The 12,980-nt window shown below is 33.9% G+C and overlaps 1 protein-coding gene across 1 annotated transcript in view; it reads left to right on the top strand.

Annotated features, from left to right (window-relative positions):
* Positions 1 to 12,980, top strand: part of CDC40 (cell division cycle 40) — a 49,588-nt gene that overhangs the window by 18,681 nt on the left and 17,927 nt on the right. Inside the window, exons 3-6 of the mRNA XM_060114593.1 lie at positions 5,341 to 5,470; positions 8,353 to 8,436; positions 10,570 to 10,709; positions 11,796 to 11,892. Coding sequence (XP_059970576.1) covers positions 5,341 to 5,470; positions 8,353 to 8,436; positions 10,570 to 10,709; positions 11,796 to 11,892 — 451 coding nt within the window. The remainder of the gene's footprint in view (positions 1 to 5,340; positions 5,471 to 8,352; positions 8,437 to 10,569; positions 10,710 to 11,795; positions 11,893 to 12,980) is intronic.

Raw genomic sequence — 12,980 nt, 5'->3', positions numbered from 1 at the left:
CCTAAATCCTTATAAACTGTTGAATTATAGGCTGTTTTATATCCCTTGGCACCATTTTAGCGCTGGCACGCTGCATGATTTTTTTTTTTAATGTAAAGTACTTCAATTTAAGCCACTAACTTTAGAAAATGAGAAAATTTGGAAGTGGCATGGTGTATGACATTCCTGTGTCAGTGTATTTTCTATGAAGCCTGTTTTTCTTAAATTTTTAGATCCTATGCATAACTAATGTATTGCTGTATGATTAGTTTTCAAAACTTTCAAGAAAAATTCAAAAGGTCAAAAAATTTTTGGTGCTATTGACGAGGCAGTAGGTTTATCATTCTCTTTTGGGGATTATCAGTCGAATTTTCTGTTCTTTTTTTTCCTGTGTTAGGGAACCTCACATTAAATATATCAACTAGTTTATGTCAGGAACATTTCAGTGCTTATTGTCAACAATTTAAGGAAAGAGTGATGGGACTGAAAAGTGAAGAAAAATTAAAATTTTTCTAAGGAATTGTCTGTGACATAATAAATTATCAACTTTGACCTTTATGACTAGGGTCTGTATAACTTGGCAAAGTCTGGAAGGGTATTACCAGGAACTTTGCTAGATGAAATTCAAGTTCTCATATTTTGAGAATCCATCATTAGAGACAAGATTTAATCCTTCTTCTCAATCTAGTGTTTACCAGAGAGGACATGCTAAGTGCTTTTTAAAAAAAAAAGATGGAGGGCTTCCCTGATGGCGCAGTGGTTAGGAATACACCTGCCAATGCAGGGGACACAGGTTCGAGCCCTGGGCTGGGAAGATCCCACATGCCGCAGAACAACTAAGCCCATGCGTCACAACTGCTAACTCTGCCCTCTGGAGCCTGCGGGCCACAGCTACTGAGGCCTGTGTGCCTAGGGCCTGTGATCCACAACAAGAGAAGCCACTGCAATGAGAAGACTGTGCACTGCAACGAAGAGTGGCCCCCACTCGCTGCAACTAGAGAAAGCCCGTGTGCAGCAACAAAGACCCAATGCAGCCATAAATAAATAAATAAATAAATAAATAAATAAATAAATAAATAAATAAATAAATTTTTAAAAAGATGGACACCAGACTATTTCCTATAGTGCCTCTAAAGCACCAGTCAAGTTTAAGGAGAGATTGCATCTTGTTATAAAGATAAAAGTTCCATGAAAGTATTTGTAACTGGCAAATGTTTTTTGAAATAAGCGATACAATCCAGGTTAAGAACATGAGATGTGGGGCTAAACAGACCACTTATTAGCTCTTATATGACATTAGATTATCTTAGTTTTTTCACAGGTAAAATGAAGATAATTTCTACTTTACCAAATTGTAAGGATAAATGAGATAATATGCGATGTGCTTAGGAAACTGGCACAGAATAAGCATTTAATAAATTATAGCCTTTATTGTTATTTATGTTAATATTATTGGCATTGATGGCTAGATAGTCCTTTATGAGGAAAGATTCCAGACAGGGGAACAGCATGAGCCAAATCATAAAATCTAAAGAACAGTAGTGTTTTAGTCATTATCAGTAGGGGAGAATGGGATAAGGCTAGAATAGTACTTTGTACAATCGGTATTGCACAGGCTCTAGAGGCCAAGGTAAAGAGTTTGGTCTTGATTTAATAGATGAATTTTTAGGAAGATTAATTTTAAAGGTTTGCATGATGGAAAAGAACAGGGATGGAGACTAATAAAATAAAACTACCATTTAGTACACTATGCCAGGTACCACATTGCGGGATTTGTATACCTTATCTCCTTTAGCCCTCACTACAACCCTATGAAGTAAGTACTTTTATCCCTATTTTATAGTGAGGAATTCAACTGTCAGATTATACTGCCAGCAAGTGCCATATTTGAGGCTTTGAGTCCAGATCATTCTTAACAATCACTCCATAACTATAAGACCATTTAGAAGGTGCAGTTTTGACTTTATTAGTTCAGTAAACTAACAAATTGGCTATTTTATTTTATAAATTACTGTTTCCCTCCCAACCAAGGACTTTTCCTAGTTGATCTACCTAGTTATCCAGATAAGCTTTCTCAAATTACAGAAGTAACTTGAAGACATAATAGCCATTGTTTTAGTCTAGTGATTTTCTTCATTTCACTCAATCCTGTTGGATCCGCTTAGAGAAAAGTCTATTTGTTAGCTTCTCTAGACTCATATAAAGCCCATAGGCCTCAGAGAGAATTTCAGACTCCTTAAAATAATATTACTTTAGAATAGAAAAAATATAAAAGTTTAGAGGGGGAAAATGCCAGTTACTGTTTAAAATCTGGCCGTAAGGGCTGCTATAAATATTAATGTTAGAATGGACTTTAGAAGTCATATAGATCAGCTCTTTTATTTTATAGATGAGGGAACTGAGGTGCAAGGTTATAGAACCACTAATAAAATATACTATCCTAATAATTAAACTGTGCTTATGTGTTACAAGATTGAGGTATTCTGCCAATAAAATTGAATTGTGGTGATCTTTTCCAAAATTATAGAAAATAATAATTAATATGCTCTTCTCATCTTAAAATTTGTTTATAAATGTTTTATACATTGATTACTTCAATGAATATTAATGGAAAACTTAATACAGCAACCTGAGTATATGATTATTTGTTCAGTAACTTGGGTTTTTTTTCCTATATGTGAATTTATGGTTACGATTTCATATAGTCAATTTTTACTTATATGAATTTTCTTAATTCCTGTGATGTTATAATATACTGCTAAGGCATCAACCCTCAAGTACTCTGCCTGCTGAAGACTTGAGAACCACTGCCTTATAATACATGGATCTCTTAGATTTATCAACTAATGTCTTAAATTAAAAATGCTTTTCTCCCAAGTTTATAAATAAATCACTACTTCACTGAGATGAAAGATGTAAAGTTACTTACCTCAGAAACATTTTCTTTTTTGGTGCAATGTCTGAATTAATACTTAAGTATGTATATTTTATATGGGAGATTTATAATTGTAATTGACTGTGATATACTTCAATATTATCTTCGCTAAAAACTATTAAATACTCATACCTAATTAACTTGAATATTTTTAAAAATCACTTGAATACAAACTTACGCTTAGACTTAACTACCAAAAGTTGAAAAGAAGCGTTTAGATATCAGTTTTGTGTATTTTAAAATATGCATTGTTTTGTTTTTTTAATGGTTAACCCAGAATTAAGAGTTGCATATTCACACAGACCAGGAACATCTGAGAGAGTAATTGGTAAGAGCTGAGTCCTGCTGAATAACATTCTCTGCCTTCCTCTGTTGACATGTAATGTCTCTGAGGTCAGCTCCAATAGCTGCCAGTAACCAGAAAGTTAAGGTGAGCCAGAAGGAGATGAGCCTACCCCAGGCAGCTTCCTATATCAGTGGAAGATTTTTTTGTTGTCTCAGCTTAAATATGTATAAAATATAAGCACGTTTAAATTTTTAGACAGTGTTAGGAAGAGTACCAAGATATACTTTGCTGTAATATATGGATCTATATTCTTATAGAAATCAAAGTTCTTAACACTGAGGATTTTTCTTTAAAAGATGGAGGCAGTTTGCTATGTATGACCTGTAGAAGAATTATTCCCTTTTTGTAAAATCTTAATAAAATTAGAACATGGAAATTGTACTTTCCTTTTTTAAATTGGAAATTATAAGCATAACGATTGGTAATTTGTTATATGTGATAGGAGTAACAATATAGGCAATGGGGATTTTTATCATTTTGGAATTTTTTACCCCCAGAAATATCACATGCTGCTTTGCAGATGTTAACTGACTATAGCAACTAGATCATCTAGTCAACTTAAGTCATTTTATTATCTTTAATTTTATGGATGTTTTTGTTTTTGTAATACATTTCATGACTGAATGAAGTTAACTGTAACTTCCAGCCTTCAGCAATGTAGATTTTTTCCCCTACATTTCCACCCGTCAGCTCAGGAAGAACTAATATGGGCTATAAAGTCTTGCCCTGTCCTTTATTATAATTTAGAATAAATAGTAGTAAAAGCTTTATATATGAATTAGATATCTTAAGATTGAATCATTTTAAACCTAGAAATGGAAGCTGTCAATAGAAAGGAATATTATAGTAATTTATTTTCTTCTAAAGCAGAAAAAATTATAAGGCAAATTAACGTTTAAATTCAGACTTTTATGCATAGCATAATGTTGATATGTAGAGAAGACAACATTCTGGTTAAGGAAAGATCAATAATTTATATTTATGGCTCTGGAAGTGTATCATGGAAAAGGTGGTTTCAGATGGTAGTGACCTAAGATGTTCTAATGTCAAAATATTTATTATGACAGTCGACCTTCCAGAATTCAAATAAAAATATCCAGTCTACTTCCACTGTTTCCAAAGTGGGAAGTTCATTTTATTCTTTATTTTTAAAACTGGAAAGAAAAGAGTTGGATCTTCCCAATACCTTTTCTAATAGCATTAGTGACTTTAGGCAGGCAAGGTATGTCATCTTGACCTTTTTCTCCATTTCTAACATGAGAAAGAGAATACCTCTTTAACTTTCCAGAATTTTTGTACCTATCAAATTAAATAACATTTGGAAAGCCATTCTGGAAACTCAAAACATTGTAAACATATAGATAATAATGGCACTATTTTGTGTTAAGATTTTCATAGTGTGACTTTTCAGAGTGGAGAAGTTTTATTTACATTTGTAATGTCTTTTCCTAGGGACTTTTTCAAGCACTTTACTTTTATTGTCTACTTCCTATCTTCTGCCCCCAGTGAGACTGATTAATCTTTCCTTCATTAGTGCTTTCTATATGCCAGGCACTATGGAAAGTATTGATGGTTCTAAGTCTCCACCTTTGAGGAACTCATAATCTAGTAGCAGAGAAACATGTGTTTTTTAAATTACATCATGGTACCATTCCAGAAATCCCCTAAATCATCATTTAGACAAAACTATAGTGTGTCTCAGTTATCTAGAGTGACACTGTCAGATAGAACTTCCTGCAATAATGAAAATGTAGTAGCCAGTAATTGTATCTGGCTGTTGAGCTCTTAAAATATGGCTGGTATGACTGAGGAACTGAATATTTTAATTAATTTAAATTTCAATAGCCACACATAGGCTTGGGTGAGCTGGTTCCTCTCCAGTCCTGGTGGCTGCCAAACAGTGCTAACCAGACATTGTCCAGTTGTACTAAACTATGGGAGGTAAGCATGTTCCCACACAGGTTAATGGGCCCCTGATGATTTAGAGTTAAAAATACATTGTGCAATAATTCTACTCATTCTAGCTTTATACACTGAGAATTTGGGTTTTTTTGTTTGTTTGTTTCTTATAACATTGTAGTTTGGACCAGAAAATCCCTTCAGAACACAGCAAATGGCTGCCCCTAGAAATATGCTTTCTGGATATGCTGAACCAGCCCATATCAATGATTTTATGTTTGAACAGCAAAGAAGAACTTTTGCCACATACGGTAAGGTGATACGCGAGTTTCAGGTTAAACCTTATTAGAAGTGGGGTGTGTGTGTGTGTGTGTGCGCGCGCGCACGCACATGCACACAATAATCGATTTTATCTTCTGGCTTTTAAAATTTATTAACCTGGATTCCTTAAAAGGGTTGTATATTTTCTTATACACATCTATAAATATTTATACAAATAGGAAGGTGCACTAATATTTTTAGCTGTCATTCTAAATCTGCTCTGATTTCTGAGTACTAGAAATATTCTGTGGTCTTAAAAACAGAACATTCTCTGTTGTACTTTTTAATGAACACTTGTTATTGAATGACTGTTGCATGTAGACTGCTGTTGAAATTGGTAAATAACAGGATAGTGTTAAGAGGTATATTTTTATCTTCTTATGCACTAGTTGACTTTACTCTCTTTCTCAAATTTTATCTCTGAAAAGTTTTCTGTTGATTACTGAGGGATATCAGGAAATGGAACGGCCACAAATTCATTGCGTAAAATAATTACATCCTATCAGTGGTGGGATTTGAGAAAGTTAATGTGCATACAAAGCTGGGAATCCCCTCTATAAGAAGATGGTCTTTATAAAAATGTCCTTGCTGATGGTTCCAGAGATCATAGGTCTGGTCACTTATATCAGCTTTGTCCATATTTGGTAGTGCCTTTTCTTTCTCTTCCCATAATCTACATCTGTAGGTTGACAGACACACTGATCACCTTCTGCTTTGAAGAGCTTTTTGGTAGGGTGGGTGAGCAAAGTAACTGAGAATGTTTTTATGCCTGTTGTAGTTGTGATCTTTATGAATTAATTGCTTACGCTGATGTTCTCTTCCCCAAAGAGTAAATGAAAAAGAAAACTTTGAACTTTTTTAACAAGAGATTTAATAATCACATTTTTAGACATCAGCAACATTGTCTCTCTATTTTCATTTAGTTTTCTTTGCAGTTAAAATTCTAATACCGCCTCCTTTTATTTCTTATAGAATTTTTTAAAAGTTCTAAACAGATTTTTCTGTCCTATCTACCATTAACTTCCATTATTATAAGATAGCACCCAAAAAAAAGTTGAGAAAGCAGTATCATGTGAAATGTTACATATTCAGTGTTGCTTTTTAATTGCAATTGTTTTCACTAAAAAATAAACAAATTTTAAACATTTAGGAAAGAGAAGAAAAAGGTTACCTATAATCCCACTATACTAAAATATCTACTTTTAGTAGATATTTTATTCCTCCAAGTCTTTTTTATTAAACACATTTGTATTACAGAGCTATAATCCTTCTAAACTGAAAATTTTGCAACTTTTAAATTCAATGTTCTATCATAAGCATTTTTCAATGTTACTTTATAATCTCAAAGATTATTATTTTTAAGCACTATGTAATATCCACTGATGGGTTTATATTACAATTTACATAATTATTCTAACGTTAGAAAATTACTTTTTTCTAGTTTTTAGTGAGCGATGCAAACTGATTCATCATGAATTAGTTTAGAGGTTTAGTACAGATAGTCTTAGTTATTTATCCACAATATGTTCTTGGAAACTGGTTGTAAAATGATTGACATATATTAAATTATATTTCACCGTGGCAAGGTTATAATTGACTTAACAGGTGCCAAAAGCCATAGCAAAGACTTTATACCTCTGAAATCTCCTACAAGAGTTCAGTGATACTTCCAGTCCAATAAAATGGTTATAAATGCATTGTACCCATTGCTTGTATAAGGGATCCCACGTAAATCTAAAGTATATGTGCATTACATAAAAATTTAATTGTTAACTATATTCACTAGAATGTACCGTTAAAAAAAATGCGCAAGTACTCTTATGTAGTATTTCATGATTGTTCACATGGGTTGTAGGCCATAGACTGATTTAATGATCTAGCTCTCTTTTGTGAATATACTGGATTATTACTAAAACTGATTTTACTAAACATTTATCATACTAGCACCCCCAGTTGAAGAAAAACTGATTTGAGTTACTATAGACTTTCTTTCCTGAAGTTCCCATAGACCACTGAAGACTACATTTATATGTAGCTACACACTCTAGCTGAAGGAGTATATAAATATGCTAGTAGATATCCTTACTGCTCTTACCAATGAAATATAAATAATGATTTATGAAGTAGAAATATACTGTTTTTTTAAATTGGGAGGGAAGACTATCTTTACTGAGAATAGCATTTCCAAAATAATAGCTAAATTTTATGTAATTCTTCTTACCCTATTTCTTTTTTAAATTATTTAAAAGTTTATATAACTTGATAAACTAAACCATGCATTATCTGTTACCAAAAATAAAAAGATTTCTAAACTCCTGAATGTATGATATACGTATATTTTTAAGCTCTTAGAAAATTTAAGACTAAAGTTTGATATTTTGGCCTAACGGGCTCTTAGTAATGTAATGTCAATATGCTAGATTCATCTGTTCTACTGAAGTCATTCATTGTCCAGCCTGAGATTTAGGTTAATGATTCTAAATAGAAACATAGCTCATGAAAGAAGGATTAGTCCTCAGAGTAACAGTGGACAGTTGAATGTGATAAAGTAAAGTGATAACTCTTTTGGAGATAAGCTCAAAGAGATCCAACACAATGAAAGACCTTTGAAATTATCTTGCACAAGCAACTTTACAATCAAAAATTTGGTTTGCTTGTGATAGAATTATTGGTGTGTACATCCTGATGATAAAGGAAGCTGTAATACTTTCAGAACATAAGGAAGAAATAAAGTCACAAGAAAACAAACAAAAAAAGAGACCATTTTCAGCATCTGGGAAGGAAAATGTAAAATGAGTAAATGTGTATAGAATTAAAATGAATTGTAAATGGAAAAAAATGGAGTCAGTAATTTGTACTTTTCTCCTTTCAGGTTATGCCTTGGACCCTTCATTAGATAACCATCAAGTGTCTACTAAATATATTGGTTCTGTAGAAGAAGCGGAAAAAAATCAAGGTAATTTATTTGAAATATCAATATTTAATATCAAATATATATACCTATTGTTTGTAGATTGACTTTGGACAGTAGGGAAAAACTAGTATGTAATTTATCTCTTGATTTTTTTAAGTTGAGACAATAGTGGGATATAGTTTAGAGCAATGTATAGAACTATTAGTTTGGAGCTTGCTTTTGCCACTTAACTAGGTGTGCAACCTTGTAAGGAAGATAGTCATACCTGTAGTGGCGGGGTTGGGGGGTGGGGAGTGATTTATTGGCACAGTTCCAGTCCTGTAGAAATCATTCAAGAAATGAAAACTAATGTATATCTGATTTTAGCAGTTTATTTCTCAACACTAATGTCAAGCTCCATTTTAACAGAGCAGAAAAAAATCTCATCGTGCATGTCTGTGGAGATTGTCTTTCAAGGGTTGCTTTGAAGTCTGAGTTTGAATATGTGTTTTAAAATATATGTTTATACTTGTATTCATTTTGTACTTATTTTAAGACAAAGCATCAAACTCTAAATGCTAACTTGCCACAGAGCTCATCAGCCCCTTGGAATCTTATCCATAAAATGTTCGATAGAAAAAGAGTACGCTGTTTGTACGAAGGCACTTAGTAACTCTAGAGCCTATATAAGGGGTCCCCAACACCCAGGCCACAGACAGGTACTGGTACGTGGCCTGTTAGGAACCGGGCTGCACAGCAGGAGGTGAGCAGTGGGCGAATGAGCAAAGCTTCATCTGTATTTAGTCACTCCCCATCGCTTGCATTACCGCCTGAGCTCCACCTCCTGTCAGATCAGCGGTGGCATTAGATTCTCATAGGAGCACGAACCCTACTGTGAACTATGAATGCGAGGGATCTAGGTTGTATGCTCCTTATGAGACTCTAATGCCTGGTGATCTGAGATGGAGCTGAGGCAGTGATGCTAGCGCTGGGAAATGGCTGCAAATACAGATTATCATTAGCAGAGAGGTCTGACTGCACAGAGACCATAATAAATCAACTGCTTGCAGACTCATATCAAAACCCTATCAGTGAGTGGCAAGTGAAAACAAGCTCAGGGTTCCCACTGATTCTGCATTATGGTGAGTTGCAATAATTATTTCATTATATATTACAGTGTAATAATAATAGAAATAAAGTGCACAATAAATGTAATGCACTTGAATCAACCCAAAACCATCCCCACCCTCCCACCCCCGGTCCATGGAAAAATTTTCTTCTACAAACCAGTCCCTGGTGCCAAAAAGGTTGGGGACCGCTGGCCTATATGATCAAGCTACCTTTGGTTTATGAGCTAGACTGTTGTTAAAATAGGATTTTAACAACCTTTTGTTATAACACAGCTTAAAGGAAACTGATTTGAATTAATATAGGTTAAGCTTTTCTCTTTGTTAGACCTGTACAAGCTACATCTTTATGTAGCTAGATTCTCAGTTAACAGTTAAATTGTGACTATGACTCCCGTAAACCTTTCTTTTTCCAATTTAATGACTACACACAGCATGCCACCTCCTACTGATCAAATGAGAATCCCAACCAGAAACATCCTCTTTCCTCTTTTCTTCTTACTGTTAAGATTTATGGTATTAGAGGTCAAGTTTAGATTGAGATCACCTGGAAGAAGTACCAGATTCTTGTGAAACCTTCTTTAATTTATATTGTTGCATTACAATACAGCGAAGCAAGTGAAGCAAGGAAAAGTTATTAATTACTTAATGTAATTTTATCTAATTCAGCTTTTGAATGAGAAATTTTAGTTTATTCTTGCTTTCAAAGGTAACTTTATCATTATTTAGCATTATTAAATTGCTATGTTTCTTTCAAAAAGTGGTAAAATCTACTGATAAAGGTCTGTGATTAATTAAAAAGATTGTGTACCACTGCAGGATTACATAGCTGGGTCTTTTCTTCCTTCACATATATTAGAATCTGCAACATATTGCACCGGTAGAAAGCTGCTTTGCCCAGAAGGTTGAGTCTCTTTTTATATAGCATGAGTTGGTGTATCTCGATTCATGTAGGTTTCCTTTTGTGTTCTAAATATTTTGTGTTTATAAATCTATATAAATATATATATTGGTGTTTCTTTAGAAAATATCCATATTTATTATCTCTGCTTCTTTGTTTTTAATATAGGTTTAACTGTGTTTGAAACTGGTCAGAAGAAAATAGAAAAGAGGAAAAAATTCAAAGAAAATGATGCATCTAATATTGATGGTTTCTTGGGACCATGGGCAAAATATGTGGATGAAAAAGATGTAGCCAAACCTTCAGAAGTAAGCTGTGATGTTTTTCATTGCCAATTCAGGTGTCTGCTATGTCTCTATGAAGGATACCTATGTTAATAAACTTGAGGTTTCCTTAGAGAACCAAATGACTCATCAGAATTTCTCTGCCTTAGGTGATTGAGAAAATACAATAATTCCTTTGTTTTTCTTTGGAATAATTTTTGTTTATATTTTTCTGATTTATTATCTTCCATACTTTTTAATTAAAATACAATATTGAACAATTTTTAATAAAAATCACCTTGATAATAGTATTAAGGTGTTATGGTAGCTGATTTTCTGATGCCAGATATTCAGATAGTAATTACAGAATCAGCCTTTCTATGATTTTGGAATTCATGATGGGTTTTATTTATTAATTTATTAAAAAATTTTAACAAAGTAGTGTGTCTATTTTTTTTCATAATATTATGAAGTTTATAAAGTAAAACTATAAAACCCTACTTGCCCCTCTCTACCTCCTAATCCTGCTGTCTCTACGAGCCAGTCACTGTTCTAGGTCGTAGGGATATAGCCGTGGAAAAGATGAAGCTTACATTCTAGCTGTATCTCACATCCAATTGTCTCAGTAACACATATATGCTGCTCTGTATTTATTTTGACTTCTCAGTTATTATAAGGATTTACTACTACCCCACCTTCCTTTTACTGTTTCTCCCACAAAAGTTGTGTCACAAATCTGTAGTCACTGCTTATATCCTTATGACTATTAAAAGCTGCTTACTGAGGAAGAACATCATCTACTAAAATTCCCTGTCTTTTCTGGTACTAGAGTTTCTAATTGCCTCATCTTTTCACTTACATAATTAGCATAATACATCAAATTACTTTCTAGGCGTTCCAGAAGGATGGGTTTTGTATACATTGAGTTTAGAAGTATTAACTAGTACCCACTGTGTGTTTAGTGCCATTTTGTAATCTGCCAAAGAGTTGAGATTGTTATCCTGGGAGACATACTTGCGGCTATTGCCTCACCAAAAAAGTGTGCCTCATTGTAAAGAATTTATGACCAATGTTGGCCAGGATGGGGTTCTAGAACATCCATTTTAAAAGTTCACTCCTTAATTTCCTTAGGAAGAACAAAAAGAATTGGATGAAATTACAGCAAAGAGGCAGAAAAAAGGCAAACAGGAAGAAGAGAAACCTGGAGAGGAAAAGACAATCTTACATGGTAATATATTTTTTATGCCTCCTCATTTTTATGATAAACTTTCAGATATTTACTCTGTTCTCTGTTCACATAATATATGTATTGCCTTTACTAATCAGCTGCTAGAATTCATTTTATTAAGAATTACATTGGACAATTTGCATCCCAAAGAAATTATAGCAAACCTCTTGTATGTTCTAATTAAAGAGACAGCCACAGATGATTTTTTTGAAGTGCTAATGAATTTTTTTTAAAGGTAGATAAAGGAGATTATGGTTCACAGTCTGTTCTTTCCTAAGATAAAGTTGACTCTTTGTGATGTATAACTAGTCCCCCAGTCTTTTTTTTTTTTTTTGCGGTACACGGGCCTCTCACTGTTGTGGCCTCTCCCACTGCGGAGCCTGTGCTCCGGACGCATAGGCTCAGCGGCCATGGCTCACGGGCCCAGCCGCTCCGCGGCATGTGGGATCTTCCCGGACCGGGGCACGAACCCGTGTCCCCTGCATCGGCAGGCGGACTCTCAACCACTGCGCCACCAGGGAGGCCCTCCCCCAGTCATTTTAACCTTTTGTTTTTAACCCAAGCCAAATATTCTCCAGGTATGATCACAGTTCATAACTGTTACTAAATTACACTTTAAAAGAATAAACTTTGTTTTTCATGTAAGTGGATTGGAGATTAAGATTCTCATACTTACTTTGATTTGTAGAAGGAAATGCATATTCACCAAAATAAATTATATTCTAAACTCTGCCTGGTTCATTAGTAACTAGTTATATTGGGGAAATTATGTAGTGACTACCAGACTAAAAGAATAATTCAGTTCTGATAGTATTGATTATTCTAATGTTATATCACTTACCAAATATATAGGTTTCACGAGGTCACGTTTAGCTTCTCAAGCTCCAGTTTTATCTCCAAGGAGTCTATTTAGTACTGTGGTGCTTGTGGCCATAATAACAATAACAGCCAACATTTACTGAGTACTTACTCTGTGCAGCATGCTACTAAATGCTTTATATATACTATGTCATTTAATTCTCACATGTGACTTTACTGTAAAATCTGGGTTGAAAGTAGAAAAGAGATTGGAAAAAGAACCTGGAAGG

Source organism: Mesoplodon densirostris, chromosome 12 (genome assembly GCF_025265405.1).
Source record: "Mesoplodon densirostris isolate mMesDen1 chromosome 12, mMesDen1 primary haplotype, whole genome shotgun sequence".
Taxonomy (NCBI): domain Eukaryota; kingdom Metazoa; phylum Chordata; class Mammalia; order Artiodactyla; family Ziphiidae; genus Mesoplodon; species Mesoplodon densirostris.
Note: the sequence above shows the minus strand (reverse complement) of the source record. Positions and strands in the feature narration are given on the sequence as shown.